General features: G+C 33.5%; 2 protein-coding genes across 2 annotated transcripts; one reads left to right on the forward strand and one right to left on the reverse strand.

The window, feature by feature from the left end:
* The first annotated feature begins 3068 nt into the window (after positions 1–3068).
* Positions 3069–5465, forward strand: LOC139517675 (uncharacterized). The gene is made up of 3 exons (XM_071308961.1): positions 3069–3663; positions 4036–4142; positions 4692–5465. The coding sequence occupies exons 1-3, from the start codon at positions 3438–3440 to the stop codon at positions 5451–5453; spliced, it is 1095 nt and encodes a 364-aa protein (XP_071165062.1). The 5' UTR covers positions 3069–3437; the 3' UTR covers positions 5454–5465.
* Positions 5466–5476: 11 nt separating this feature from the next.
* Positions 5477–7915, reverse strand: LOC139517676 (uncharacterized). The gene is made up of 2 exons (XM_071308962.1): positions 7782–7915; positions 5477–6945 (listed from the first exon to the last, which is right to left on the reverse strand). The coding sequence occupies exons 1-2, from the start codon at positions 7878–7880 to the stop codon at positions 6637–6639; spliced, it is 408 nt and encodes a 135-aa protein (XP_071165063.1). The 5' UTR covers positions 7881–7915; the 3' UTR covers positions 5477–6636.
* Between the last annotated feature and the right edge of the window lie 7408 nt (positions 7916–15323).

Here is a 15323-nt window from a genome sequence, read left to right on the forward strand (position 1 = left end):
TATTTTGTCTTGAAAAAATGTTCATTTCATTGAATATTTTCAAATTAAAAATTTGTGAAAGAACAATATGCTTTAAAAAAAATTGTTCATTGTTTTGTATTTCTTATTATTTTACACATTAAATTAGACATGTATTTGTTGCTGTCATATATAAACTGTACAGTGAATTAATAAAATTTTGCAGTAGTATATGAACATGAATGCAAATTATGGATAAAAATAACATGTGGTATGAGTGCCAAAGGCAATGAGACAATATCAAAGTCAAAATGCATTTAAATTTAGCAATTATAGCTCACAGTACGGCCTTTAACACAGAGCATTGGGCTGGCATGACTGATCATATAGATGTACTTCATAGCTATTCATTACTCTGACTTATTATTTGTGTGTAGTGGTACCAACACACCAGACAGGTTTACCAGACAACCACATACAAAAACAATATTGTCAACTACATCACTTAAAATCAATGGAATTGGTCCTTGCAAGATTTTAAAATCTTTCATTCGTCCAATAACACGCTCAACATGAATCCGAGCATTTGAAATTTCAGTATTGCTGATATTTTTGGATTCCCTAAACTGAATGTTTTTTCTTGCAAATGCTGGAATTATTAGTTCAACATCTCCTAGTAGAAAGTCATCTTTATTATTAAGCCCTTATCTGCCATAACTTTATCACCTTCTTCAAATAAATCTAAAATGCCACATCTTCTAACAAGTTCAACATCTGACATGTCACCACCTGTTGCATGAGATACAAATGAGACTGTACCCCCTGGAGTACATGCAACTAAAACTTTGTATGTGTGTCTGGACTTGTAGTTAGAATATAAAGCAGAATTAGTGCTGTCCAAGGATGGCCTCTCTGTCTGTACCTCTGTGCAATCAATAATTGCCGTTACTTTTCCGTATTTAGAATAACAATCAGGATAATATTGATCCAATTGATCCCGTGTTGGCCAATGAATAAGCGGTCTTAACTCTAGGGCAAGAAGAGAAATCCAAGTAGTGATAATTAATGAAACTAGTGAGCTAGAAACATTAAACAAAGAGGCCATAAATTCCTGGTTCAAATTTAACCTTAATTTCATTAGAGTCATCAACAGTTCATCTTCTAAGGATAATTTGCGCTTTGGTCCAGGCTTTTTAGCATTATTTTCTTGGTAACTTGTTGTCTCATGAGAATCCTCACCTTTGTAATACTTCATATTTGAAGCTGGTACACTAACTTCATCAAGTAACCAACAAAATAAAGAATATGACGCTAATCCTGTATGTAGCCTTATAAGATTATCCGAATGTTTAATGCTGATTATACCAAATGAATTTTTTTTTCAAGATCCTTAATTTTTTCTTTTGCACTGGAAAGCTGATGGTCTTTTTCAGCCAGCTGGATTTTCAGGAATTGTATTTCTGCACTCAGACTTTCTTTTGATATTTCATTCTCATCAATTATATCATCAGATATATTACATGTACTTGAATCCGTACATATATTTGTTGTCAGACTAACATTTTCCGAGTCTACAAGTTCTGAAAGTTTTTTCCTGCTTTTTGAAGCCACAGGTTTTGAATGCACTTCAGTGTTTCTCATTAGAAGCCGTCTAGGAGTTGTTATTTCATACCCTTTCATATGAAGTTTGGGATGTGGTGCTAACTCACGTGGCTGACCATATTCAAAATGATTTGAACACACTCGTGTATTTTTGTTCACTTCATAGTTGTCCCTGTTAAGTAATTTGCTCCACTTTTTGTACCATTCTTCTTTTGGACATTTGTGTAGCTTTATTGATGCGTTTGAACCGAGATGTTCTTTCACATGGGGCATTACCAAAAACCTGAAAAAAGAAGGCTAAGTCAGGGTGGGGCCACTAAGCAATCTGCCCTCTTTGCAACCAGCTGATATTGATTAAAGCCTAGGGAAGGAATCGAACCTTCGTACCCTGACCAAGCCCTCTTATTTTTCAGAAATTTACAAATAAGTTTAGATACAAATGTAAATATAGTTTATTTTTAAGGAAGAAACATGGGGATCCACGGTAACACATATAAGGAAACACTGAAATAAGTAAAAAAACGTTAGTTCTGACGAATCTGTAAAATAATTTTTAGTCTGTGATTCCTTTACTAGCCAACGAAAAAGAACTATCAGCCAGAGTTATTCAGATCTATAGAAAACACAACCTCGAATCACACTTGAATTTCTTCTCATTTCTAAATGAAATTAAGTGTAATTTGCAACTCAATCTATCTCTAAATGTTTAATTACTTGAAATTAAAATATCATGCTTTATTATATTACCTGTCCTGCTGATCGTAATCATTATTGCATCCGTAAACTGCACACCTATGCGACATAGTTTTAGGCAAAATGGCGCTAGAGTAAACAACGCAAACTGTCCCACAATGCATTTCGGCGTCAGCCATCAATGATCCATGAAGAGATCTATGGCTGGTGGTCACTAAAATAGTCGACTTTCATATTATATTTGATGTAAGCGGTTATGCGTAACGTAAGCGGCCTACGTCACGTGATACCCGACAAGTTTTTTTCCGCGAAAATATAAACAAAGTAAAAAAGAATGGTAAAACGTTGTGTTTGGGGAACCTGCAACAGCGATGACAGATATAAGCATAAACCTCATATGTCAGGAGTGGAATTCTTTCCTATACCTAAGCCTAAAACAAGATTGGAAGAAACTTTACAGTGGGTAAAAGCTTGTGGCAGGAAAGATTACGCCGTATCCAATGTAAACAAACATGCCTATGTGTGCAGCAAGCACTTTGTTGATGGGAGACCTACCACCCAACATCCATACCCAATCATGGCTACCCCTTTAAAGCAAACTGTGCACAAATCCAGGAAACTTCCGTTTGACAGAGCCACTGTACATATCAAAGCCAGCATAACCACGCCCACTACCAGTAAAATTGTCGATCAAGTATGGAGGGATGTTGGGGCGTATGTAACTTTAAATGGATCCAACACATCAAAAGACCAACCTCTTCAGGCAACACCACATTTCTGTGAAGAACTTAAAGGTAATGACAGGTATAATATATATATGAAATGACAAGGCATTGACCGATAATAAGTAATCAAACTCCGAAAAGGGGGGGGGGTGAATTCCAAGTATCATGCGCCTCTAAATTGATGTATGTGTATGCTGTCCACTTGCTCTGTTTCTTAATAATGTCTGATGACTTATTATGTCTGAATCATTTAATCAATGTTGTATACCTGCTGTGCCTTACAGATGCTGCATTGGACTACCCTATCAGTAATCATCTAATGTTTTATGTGCATATATCCACCTATATAGTATATGTCCATATTTTTCTACAAAATATATGTCATCAGTACATTCTAAGTCTTTTGCTCAATATTAGTTGGTTTACAAATAATTTTGAAAATTGAAAATCAACCAAGTCATGCAATATATATTGAATCTTGATGTTTCAGTGGATGCAGACCATACTTACTATGCTGTAAAGAGGGGATTTCATGTACAAACTACAAGTATATCTACACAAACAGACATTACCATGGCAGAAATGGATTCTCTGACCGATAATATGATGGACACTGGTAGCATGAAGAGAAAGAATCTCATGAATGACATTATGAAAGACAACAAATCCTGCAAATTCTATACAGGTACATGTAACTTAAATTTTTAAAGATTTAAAAATGTATGGAAGCTTGATGGTATTTTATGCACATTTATAAATGGGTAATAAATTACAAATTACATTTATTCTGTATATTAACCATGAAAATAAATTATCACCCGACCACAAAAGGCTGAATTCATTTTGCCTATGGGTCAAATTGTCTAGACTAAGTGTGCTTGACACAGTACATGCAGGTGGTATTGTTTCAATTTCTTTAAAGTTTGAGATTAAATCCTATCTGGAGACAAAAAATATAATTTGATTGCTCAAATTTGCCTTTTTTAAATTGTTGTGTCAATATTTAGACGCTTTACCATGAGAAATAAGTATATACATTTTGTTTTCTTCATTCAAGGTGTATCACTGGCAGTATTTTGTTTCATCCTAAATTTCCTGAGGAAAAAGGCTTCATCCATGGTGTACTGGAACAGTGCAGATACATCCGAAAGGGAAAATTCTGAGGTAGAAGATATATTAAGAGGTTTATACTTTTTATTGTGTCCTTTAGCATGTTTAGTATACCAGAAAAAGCAGACGACAAAATTTTTGTTCACTTGTGTACATGTACATGTATTTATAATGTAATGTCAGTACCTTAAATCTGTTATCCAAATACATAAAACAAAATTAATATAAGAACAGTGTAAATGGTGAAAGTATTAGGACAGTTTCTGCTTGATATTCTGGAGCATCTAGCTACATTTGTTGTAATGTCATTTGAGTTTTTAAATTTTCACCATGGAAAAACTTCGAAGTCAATGAACCAATTTTTGCATGCCTCGAGGTGCAGGTACAATGTGTAATGTTTTTCAGTCTGTGCGTATGTTTGTTCAATATTGAATTGTTTGCCAAATTGATGTTTTGACCCGGATTTCGTGTTCCACCTATTTAACATTGAAAAATGACAGCACAAGTCTCAATAACAATTGATGGTAACTGAAAACATGACTCTAGAATCAATATAGGTTTCAGATTATATGAAGAATATGCATCATCATTTATTTATTTCAGACACCTCGCAAAGGACCGAGAAGAATATTAGACATAAAGGAGGAATTAGCACTCACTTTGTTAAGACTAAGAAGAGGATTCGATACCAAAACTCTTGGGGACATGTTTGCTATATCAGAAAGCTCTGTGTGTAGAATATTTACTACTTGGCTAAATCTAATGTATCATGATTTGAAGTTTTTGGTCAGATGGCCTTCAAGAGAACAAGTTCTTAAAAAAATGCCAAAATGTTTCAAACACTTTAAGAAAACAAAATGTATTATTGATTGCACAGATTTTTTTGTACAAAAACCTAGTCTGCCATCAGCTCAGCGAATTACATATTCTAGTTACAAACATCACAACACTTTTAAGTGTCTTGTTGGGATCACACCCAGAGGTTCATTTAGTTTTATATCCGACTTATTTACTGGTAGCATATCTGATCGTAAAATTGTACAAGATTCTGGCTTCCTACAGAAAGTTGAGTATGGTGATGATATAATGGCAGATAGAGGCTTCCTTATTCGAGGTGACTTAGCGCTTAAAGGAGCAACTTTAAATATCCCCCCTTTCTCAATGGGAAAGCAGATGTGTGCAAATGCAACTACAAAGACACGCAGAATTGCACGTGCAAGAATTCATGTGGAAAGGGCAATAGGAAGACTGAAGAACTTTACACTTTTACAGAGAACTATTCCACTGAGAATGAAACATACATTTAATCAAGTTGTAAAAGTGTGTGCCATTTTGTGCAATCTGGACAGTCAGTTGGTTAAATAATATATAACTTATTGTTGACTTTTTATTCCATTTCTTTAAATTACATGTATAAACAAATACATGTACATACATAGACATGATAAATAAGATGTTGACCAAAAAAAATTTTTAGGTCAAGTTTAAAAACAAAGATGATATGGTATGACGAATACCAATGAACTCTCCACAAGAGACCAAAATGACACAGAAAATAACAACTATATGTCACATAACAGACTTTAACATTGAGCAAAGTCTAAACCGCATAGTCGGCTATAAAAGATTCTGAAATGACAATGTAAAAAATCAAATGAGAAAACTAAAACCCTATTTATGTTAAAGTTAAGTCCATTCAAAATTGAATATAAAATAGAAGATGTGGTATGACTGCCATTGAATCACAACATTCAGACAAGTATCCATACAAGAGACATTTTATTGTAGTTAAAGTACTAAGCAATTATAGGAGACAGTACAACCTTCAACACAGAGCTTAGGCTCACCTTTATTAACAATCTATAAAGGGCACAAAAGATAACCAGTGTAAAACAAATAATAAACTGGAATACAAAATGAAAGAGACACACTGTAAAACCTGTTTAAAAAAGATTTACTCATCAAATTGATATTATGTTAATTATTAATAAGTAACATGTACATTTTATGACAAAATTCATTGACAAGATATAATTGCATTAGCCAAATGATTTCGGAAGAAAAGCTGAAACTTTTTACACATTCTTTCAAAAAACAGAGGATCAAATGTAGCACTAGCAACAGCAATTCCTTTCTTTGTGAATACAACCAAGTCTGATTTGTGGATTCCATATATACCCATTTGTCCTTGAATTTGATGGTAATATTCGCATTTGTCAGTTACTTGAAGTTCACCACTTGAATCTAGCACACATCCCTTTTTAATGGCAACTTCCTTAGGATTCAAGTTCTTGTCAGCAAATGGACATTTAACTTCCACTAGATTCTCACCATGACACTTACATGAGAACAGACCATCGACAGAACATCCAACATAAGGCAACCTTGTGTAGATACGAAGTCCCTTTTTCTCTTACATACAGCCTTTGTGTTTATGTCTGTTTACACGTATGTAAAGGTCTAATGCAGCTTTCTCTTTCCTCTTCCCCCATTCCAGAGATGGTACTTCAGAATGAGATAAATCATATTCCCCTAGTAGACTTTTCATTTACGAAGGAGGGCATTTCAAATTGTCAACAGCTCTACAGACTTTAAAAAAATTTGACGCAGTTATTCTACCTTTCCTCAACTTAAACCAAGTATCGTTATCTGACTGATCAACAGTACAACGTTCAACGTGCAACACTTCATCTCGTTCTATCAGAATAGTTGACAGGGTTTCTGGAGTAGCATTAGCATTAACAGCTGCTGACATCATCGACAAACTTTCACATCTATCACATGCTACGAAATCCACCTCTTCATCCAATTCTGATGGGTCCTCTAACAAATCTAATGCCTGCAGTTCTGGTGATATCTTGAAAAAGAAAAGATGAAAATATTAATTATGCAACTGCAAATGCACCATGGCAATTCACTATATATACATATATACTAAGTTTAGTTGGTGTAGACTTACCTATTTTAAAAATTGCATGGTCATAAAAGTATTGTCTGTAACACAGATACTGTTTATATAATTTTTCCAGCTTTATAGAAATTATTGCAATATTTTTTTAAAAATTTATACTGAAATATGTTTGTGCCTGTCCAAATCAGGATCCTCTGCCCTTTACTCGTCTTGTATTGTTTTTTTAATAAATTTTGGAGATAAGTATGACATCCAATATCACTAAACTAGTATATATTATTGTTTAGGGGCCTGCTGAAGGACGTCTGTGAGTACAGCATTTTCTCAATGCATTGAAGACCCATTGGTGTCCTTTGGTTGTTATTTGCTTTTTGATCAGGTTGTTTTCTTTTTGACACATTCCCCATTTCCATTCTCACTTTTATACTCTCTAACTTATTACAGGAGACATCTCATTAGGGTCTAGGTAATCTATTATTTACATTATGAAAATTTTTATGTAAATTTAATCACATACATGTAGTATTATGATAATTACTGAAATAAATTGGGTAATCAATTATTAATCAGAAAAATATTCTAAGATAATTAAACATCTATGAAATATGTGTTATGTTTGAATTAAAGTAATGAAATAATCACTGAAAAATTGTAAAGTTATCAAATATTATATAAATGAAATTGTTTGTTTCTATCTTATGAGCAGTTAAATTAAGATGCTCCCAATACCATGTGAAATATGGTAAATATATTACAGTTTAGAAAATCTAAATCAAACTTACTGCTTTTAACTGTCTAGCAATGTTTAACATTTGTTCAGCTCCATAATCATCTCTGTTGTCTGAAGACCGCGGGTCAAAATCATGGGCACCATCTTGCATTCCATTGTCAGCTTGATCAGCAGTTGAATACCTGAAAAAAAAGACAATACTTAAAATGCTTTGTTTTTATTTCATGCTTTTAGCTCAAATTTACAGAAAGATAAAATCTTGTGACACACAAATTCTGTTGTGTGCCTATTCCAAGCCATCAGTTGTTTCTAATGATGTCAAAGTAAACTAATTTATTTTTTTTATTTCTCAATTTCAGTTTAATATGAATATATATTCTTGTAAGGTTGTATAAGAGTTTCTCAATGCAAGTGGTGTTGCTTTCACTCAAATGAAATAAAAGTAAAAAATGATGGCTTTAAAACAGTGTATAAATTTGAAATAGGTTTCCCGGTTTCATTTAAGATTATAACCGTTCTTTTCTGTATTTGGATACGCAAACGTCAAATTAGGAAAAATCGATTTTTTTGGCGAACAAAAAAGATGGCTATTTTTTTTTAGAACGGACAGGATAAAGGAATAGCAATAACAAGCTATTTTTTGTAATGTTTTTATGTCGTAAAGAAATTATATTGGTCACAAAATCTACAAATTTTAAAATTTAATTGTAATAAAAGCATGACAAGTTGCAAAAAATACTTTAAACGTCAATCTTTTAGCCGATTGATTTGGCGGACTTTTTGACGTTACGGACGACTGTAGCGCCACCTAATTAATTCCCCCTGCTATTGTTGCTGATAAAGCTTGACGACAACGGACGTTTCCAAGGACTTGCTTTCCAACTGATATTATGTTATATTGTTGTATTTCGTTCGTGACGTCACATGTACATACCAAACAATGACGTCATTCAATAAATTGCGTCACGCCCGAATGACCGTACCTATTTTGAGGGAAAATATTTCTCAAGCTTACATAAATAAAAACTGACTATGTAAAAAAAAAAGTAGGGGTGTGATAAAGGGTGGTATGAGATAAAGGGTAGGGTGTGATAAAGGTATGCGATAAAGGGTGCGCTTCAAAGCTGCGCGATATGGATTAAACAGCAGGCTATTTATCAAATATGCAAAACTACTGTATCGCATACCTTTATCACACCCCTACCCTTTATCACAAAGATGGCATATTTTGGCTTTAATATTGATTAACTTTAGTGTCTTTGCATCGGAATTAAGCACATTTATTCTAAAACCAGTTTTTGGCATGACACGGGTTATGTTCTTCTCATATATTTCATGAGGGTATAATACTTAACCACTAACAGGAGAGATAGTGCCTGATATTCATATGATGAAGACATAATCTTTAAATCATTTCAATTAAGGTCTGGAGCTGGCATGTCAGTAACTGCTATTAGTCTGTTGCTATTTATGTATTATTGTCATTTTGTTTATTTTCTTTTGTTTCATATTCTGGCATCGGACTCGGACTTCTCTTTAAACGAGTTTTACTATGCGTATTGTTGTGCGCTTGTTTTTCTACATTGGTTAGAGGTATTTGGGGAGGGTTGAGATCTCAAAAAAACATGTTTTCCCCCGCTGCAATTTTGCGCCTGTCCCAAGTCAGGAGCCTCTGGCCTTTGCTAGTGTTGTATGATTTTTATTTTTAGATTCTTGTGTATAATTTGAAGTTTAGTATGACTTCCAATACTTATTGAACTAGATATAGGAAGATGTGGTGTGAGTGCCAATGAGACAACTCTCCATACAAATAACAATTTAAAAAGTAAACCATTATAGGTTAAAGTACGGCCTTCAACACGGAGCCTTAGCTCACACCGAACAACAAGCTATAAAGGGCCCCAAAATTACTAGTGTAAAACCATTCAAACGGGAAAACCAACGGTCTAATCTATATAAACAAAACGAGAAACGAGAAACACGTATATATTACATAAACAAACGACAACTACTGTACATCAGATTCCTGACTTAGGACAGGTGCAAACATTTCCAGCGGGATTAAACGTTTTAATGGATCCAAACCTTCTCCCTTTTTCTGAAACAACATATTTGTTTAGGGGCCAGCTGAAGGCCTAGGACGCTTCCGGGTGCGGGAGTTTCTCGCTACATTGAAGACCCATTGGTGGCCTTCGGCTGTTGTCTGCTCTATGGTCGGGTTGTTGTCGCTGTGACACATTCCCCATTTCCATTCTCAATTTCATTGATTAATTTATGTTAATACACATTTTAACAACATGTATTTCTATTATTTTTTTTTAACTAAGTAAACGATAATTGTTTGTTATTTGGTGAGTTTGTATTTAGTTCTGACAGGATATTTATTCATATCTATTTACAGAAAATATTTCACGGATAATGCAGATTTAAACAACCCACATAACTATTATAGTTAATATAGGATTATATGTATGAAGAATACATCCGGTGCATCGGAGAAAAGTGGGCTTAAGTTTTGGGAGTTGTCCCGATTTTTGCCTTTGTTGGAATTAATTTATTACAATGTATGAGTGACGTTGTTTACTGTAACGTCATAATCTTTCTCCCACCCTGCAGTAGAGAGAAGAAGATGTAAAAAAATCGGTTCCGTAGTTGAATCATCAAGTCATCAAGAACACAAGTCAATTTGGGTTTTTAGGTCTTGTGGTCGATTTTAATAAATAAGTCTAAAGAAGCTAAACGATCATACGATGGCTGTAGCTTATGATTGCATAGAAACAATAACAGGGTATGGTTGCATAACATTGGGGGCTCGTACCAATATAAAATAAATCCTCCAAATTGAATACTAGTACCCTCCAAAAATTGTAGTTATACATTGTGATGGTAATAGTATAGGGGCTTTACCACTCTGATTTGAGAGAAATCTTGAAGTCTGATATTTTAATAATATACGAAATGCTGTAACGCACAAACGAGGCATGGTCCCAGATTCTTATGCGTTATGCATTAGTTTTTCTATACCTACAGACAACTCTAATGATCTTTTTGCTGAAGGTAGGTACACTCGATTTTGATCTTCCATCGTCTGTGAATATTTATGCAGTTTGCCAAAATTATAATCTGATAATGAGGGTCAATATTTCTGGAACTTTATTTGTGCAAGTGTAAATATGTATAAAGGTTAATGTTCTTTTCGATCTGGCATGAATTAGTTGTTCTAGTTGTTCAGACAACTCTAATTATCGTTTTGCTATATTTTACGTAGCTGATAGAGACAATCTACTCAGCAACAAGAATGCTGAAAGCACCAAAGCAGTCACGACTTTTTATGATTATTGCATGACAGCGATGAGCTACTAGACAACAGTGGCCATTGACCTGCTACCCTATATAAATTTTGATGAACTGCGTGCAAAGGTCTATCCATCACTGCGGAACAAAAATGGAGAAAAATATGCGGTTCAAAGCTTGAGGTCAATACGGGCCGGCATTTAAAGGTAGGTACATTCGAGTTGCATCTTCCATAGTCTGAATACAGTTTGACAAAATTATAATCTTAGAAGACGTGTAAAATGTGTTTGAAGTGTTTTAGGTATGTTTATAATTTTAAATATTCGTGCATTTTGAACCAGATCTAGAATCAATTTGTTTACGTGTTCCGAACTTAGACATAAGGCAGAGACCATTTGATTTTCTGTAAGCCTGGGTTGGTTTTTTTTTTGCAGCTCAAATTGAATAACTTGTTTAATTTATGTACATTTTTAATATTCAGTCTATGAACATGATAAATGTACAAAACATAGCAATTTTAATTTGTATTCATATGTGCAGTTAATTTTTCGGACACGCCACTGTACCGCCACGTAGATGGGAGATCAAAATTATCAGCGGCGAAATACCCGTAGTAAGGCTAGTATGTTCGAGACTGTTTGTGTAGACCTGAACAAAAAGTGGTCTTGATGATGTAACCCACAAACCTGTGATAAACAATGAAGAATTGGAAAAGATATGTCACTATTTCAAAACTTAGAAAACAGATCAAGTATTCCTAATGCGAATGGTTTGGTTTGATCTCATGATTTTTTGCTGGCGTAGAAGAAAAGGAAGGGATGAGAGAACTTTCAAAAACTTCATTATTGATTGTTGATTTAGTCGGATTAGGTCAGCGACTTGTGTCTAGTTAGATTTTATACTTTTATTTTTGGAAATTTAACCCTACCTGTGATGTACTTTTTCGGCGTCCGCCAACGAATTACAAAATAGAGGATGAGACATGTTGGTAACAAACCATTGGGAAAAAATACTGTAGGTGTATTAATAGTGAAACTCTCTAAGTGCGGGATTATCAAAAGTATGCACAAACCACTCAATCAGATCTACATCTATCACAACTCTGAGTGAGAGTGGTTTCGAGGACAAAAAATCAAAACTGTATCATAACACAAGCTACTTCAAAGTATTAGAAGCTACTCCAGGGACTCTTCACTCCTTTAAAAGAAAAGGATGTCCAAAAGCTCTTGCGTTGTTATTATATAATACTAAGGCATAGATACATGTACCGTCTACAGATCTAGAACAATGCAATAAGCACTGTCAATAAAATTTCTCCATTAGAGCAACGACAACCGTTGCAGTACCAAAAACTATTCAAGACATAAAGTGTCTTGTACATGTTTGCAACTTGATGACATTGTTTTCTTAATGACAGTTTCTTCAATGAATCCACAGAATTGGTTAACGTACTGAACGAAATAAGTGCATCACAAAACAATGTTCAAAACAATTACTCAAGAAAACAGTCGATGTGCAACACAAATGACCAAAAGGTATCGGGTGGAGTGTTCAATTTCTATGTTTCTAAAGACTACATTTATACATGACTTTGTATAACTATGTGGATTTTTTTCCAGTTAAACATTTTCCTGTTTTCATTTTTATATACACCTTATCGCTAATCCCGGCTGACCCGGCCGCTTGAACTTTTTGACGCATACAACAATCACTTTTTCATTGTTGCGTCAGATATTTTGTATTATGACGTCGGAACCTGTGTGATATCCAGTAATGGCGGACAAATAGCGATAAGGTGTATTGCAGTTGTTTATCAGATTTCTTTGTTAATTATAAAATTATAGAAAACTTCATTTTGTATTCAAATACTGGCAAATTGCATTAAATGAATGGCAGGGACTTAACAGTTATGAATATGACTGGTCTTCATTCTTTCCTATTGCAATCGTACACTAACTCGAGTTTAATTTGAACAATTTGAAATTTTTGAATTTGTTTAAAACCATGGTTCCTCAATGAAATACACATAATTATGATAATAGCTAATGAAAAACTGGTCAGTCATTATCGCTGTCTCAGTCAATACCCCTAACTGTCCTGTAGGCAGTCCATATATCACGATAATGACCAGTTTTTAGTGGAAGAAGACTTCAAGTCTTCTGAAGGCTAATGGTGCCGACTTTAAAATCATTAATCCTCCGTATGCCGCATTCGTTTCTGTGTATTACCATTTCATAACAACTTCTGATTCCAGACACCGATTTTAACGCATGATTATGCATCTGAATCATTTAATTTGTTAATTAGGATTGAAAAACAATCACTATCGTAAATGTGTATCCTTTTAGTTATGTTAATCATTAGATTTCATCTCTTCTACATGAACGTTATTTGTTTATTTGTAACCGGATGTTTTTACTGTAGATATTTGTAGTACGCATGCGTGAATTTGGTATCGGGACAACTCGCCCTGTTTACATGTTCGCCCTTGAAGTTACGAATTTGCAATCTTGTAGACAAGAAGATTTTGTTTTTGATAAATAAAAGGGATCTATTTCTTATTAAATTGTTGTCTTTATTCATTGTTTTCCTTTGTCATGTGAATTAGATGCCCTTTTACTTCAAATGGTTTGAATCTATTTATAAAATTATTCAAGACTCAGTTGACAAGAGCACTACGTTGCTGTTGGGAGAATTTTTATTAAACTCTAAATGCTTATAGAATATGAAATATAATCTAAGCTGAATGTACCCCCTTCTGAATAATTTATTGCAATATAAATATAAATACCTTTTGACAAGAAAAACCTGATTTTTTTCAGAAATATTTTTTTCACATGTGCAAAGGTAATCACGTGTGGCGGCCATATTAGTCTGTTTACAAATTTGTTAAGAAGCCTCTAGAACCATGACCTAAACATAAATAGTCTTCCCAAAACGTAAACTTTATGCAATACTATTTTATCAATCATGATTATTTTCATAAATTTAAATTTGATTATTTAAAGAAATAAAATTATAACAATTACGATTTTAGATTAGAGATTCTCCACAGACATGCTTTGATCTATTTATAGCCAAATTAGTTTACTTGGATTCAAAGAAGAGTTAATTTTTAAACTGGAAACGCTTACAAGACACTTCTGTTTCAAGCTTCATTACAAAAGAATATCTCTACTGAAAAAGTTAGACGGCTGACAGTTATCATTAAGATACGGATGCTGAAACATGACAATGAAAAAGTGAAATAGTAGATAAATTTTTATAAATTATCATGAATGTTATTGTACACATAGATCACTATATTTTGTAACAAATATTCATTGTTATAAAGCTCTAAGAAAGCTATTTGCTGGTAAAATGATTGACTAATTATTTGAGTTATATGACTTCTGTAGATCGGTTTATCATTTTTATGTACATAATTTTATATTTTATATGCTATGATTCGTTTTTTTCTACAATTCACTGTCTATGTATAGCGCACCACCATTGGATTTTACCTTGATGTAATATATTTTATCTCTGTTTCTTCCCCCTTGTTTAATATTTTAATTTTACCCGATAAGGGGTGTTCCTTATAATAGGAAGCTCATACGAAGAAAAGAAAGAAAGAAAGTGTGAAAATGTAAATAATGGATATTTAATTTGTTTACTAAACAAGTAAAGACACACTATGGATGGGAGATAATAATTCACACAAATATTTCAGGACATTTGACTTATTTTAATAAACATAGGATTTAAAAACTGCAAGTGCAAACAAATTCAATCATTACATAATCAGCTGATAATTTTTTACGCAACCATCGTGGTGATGTAACTGATAAAAATCACTCCATCGGTCCTCCAGCACTTTTACATATTAAGCAATATATCTACTTAATTATTATTGCAGAATATTCAATGAATATACATTCATCGTCTAATTGAATATATCGGGTAATCTGATATTTTTAGCTGACATTTTGGGTATCCGGTTGGCCGGAGTCTACTGTACTACCTTAAAGCAAAAATTTTAAGATTTTTAACTCAAAAGTGGGAAAATTCATTATATTTGGAACAATTTTTCTAAATGAGGGGTCAAATTAATAAAGAAGATATAAATTAAGAAACATCACAAAATTCTTTTGACATGTGGCAATTTAATACTTAATAGATGCATAGTTCCTGGGGAAATGTTTCATCAAATAATATGAACATAAAGGTGCTCATTTTTTACAGTGGGTTGTAATGTTCTTCCAATGAGGGTTATCCCTCATTTGGAGTGTTGTTCCCAACCTGTTAAAAGTCCATCTTT

Source organism: Mytilus edulis, chromosome 3 (genome assembly GCF_963676685.1).
Source record: "Mytilus edulis chromosome 3, xbMytEdul2.2, whole genome shotgun sequence".
In the NCBI taxonomy this organism is placed as follows: Eukaryota; Metazoa; Mollusca; class Bivalvia; order Mytilida; family Mytilidae; genus Mytilus; species Mytilus edulis.

What these genes read in the sequence shown, in the direction of transcription:
- LOC139517675 (XM_071308961.1), top strand. Translation starts at nt 3,438, where the DNA reads ATGCAATATATATTGAATCTTGATGTTTCAGTGGATGCAGACCATACT. An exon ending in ATCCTGCAAATTCTATACAG is followed by an intron (nt 3,664 to 4,035) that starts GTACATGTAACT and finishes TCTTCATTCAAG; the next exon opens with GTGTATCACTGGCAGTATTT. An exon ending in CCGAAAGGGAAAATTCTGAG is followed by an intron (nt 4,143 to 4,691) that starts GTAGAAGATATA and finishes TATTTATTTCAG; the next exon opens with ACACCTCGCAAAGGACCGAG.
- LOC139517676 (XM_071308962.1), bottom strand. Translation starts at nt 7,880, where the DNA reads ATGCAAGATGGTGCCCATGATTTTGACCCGCGGTCTTCAGACAACAGA. An exon ending in TTGCTAGACAGTTAAAAGCA is followed by an intron (nt 6,946 to 7,781) that starts GTAAGTTTGATT and finishes TTCTTTTTCAAG; the next exon opens with ATATCACCAGAACTGCAGGC.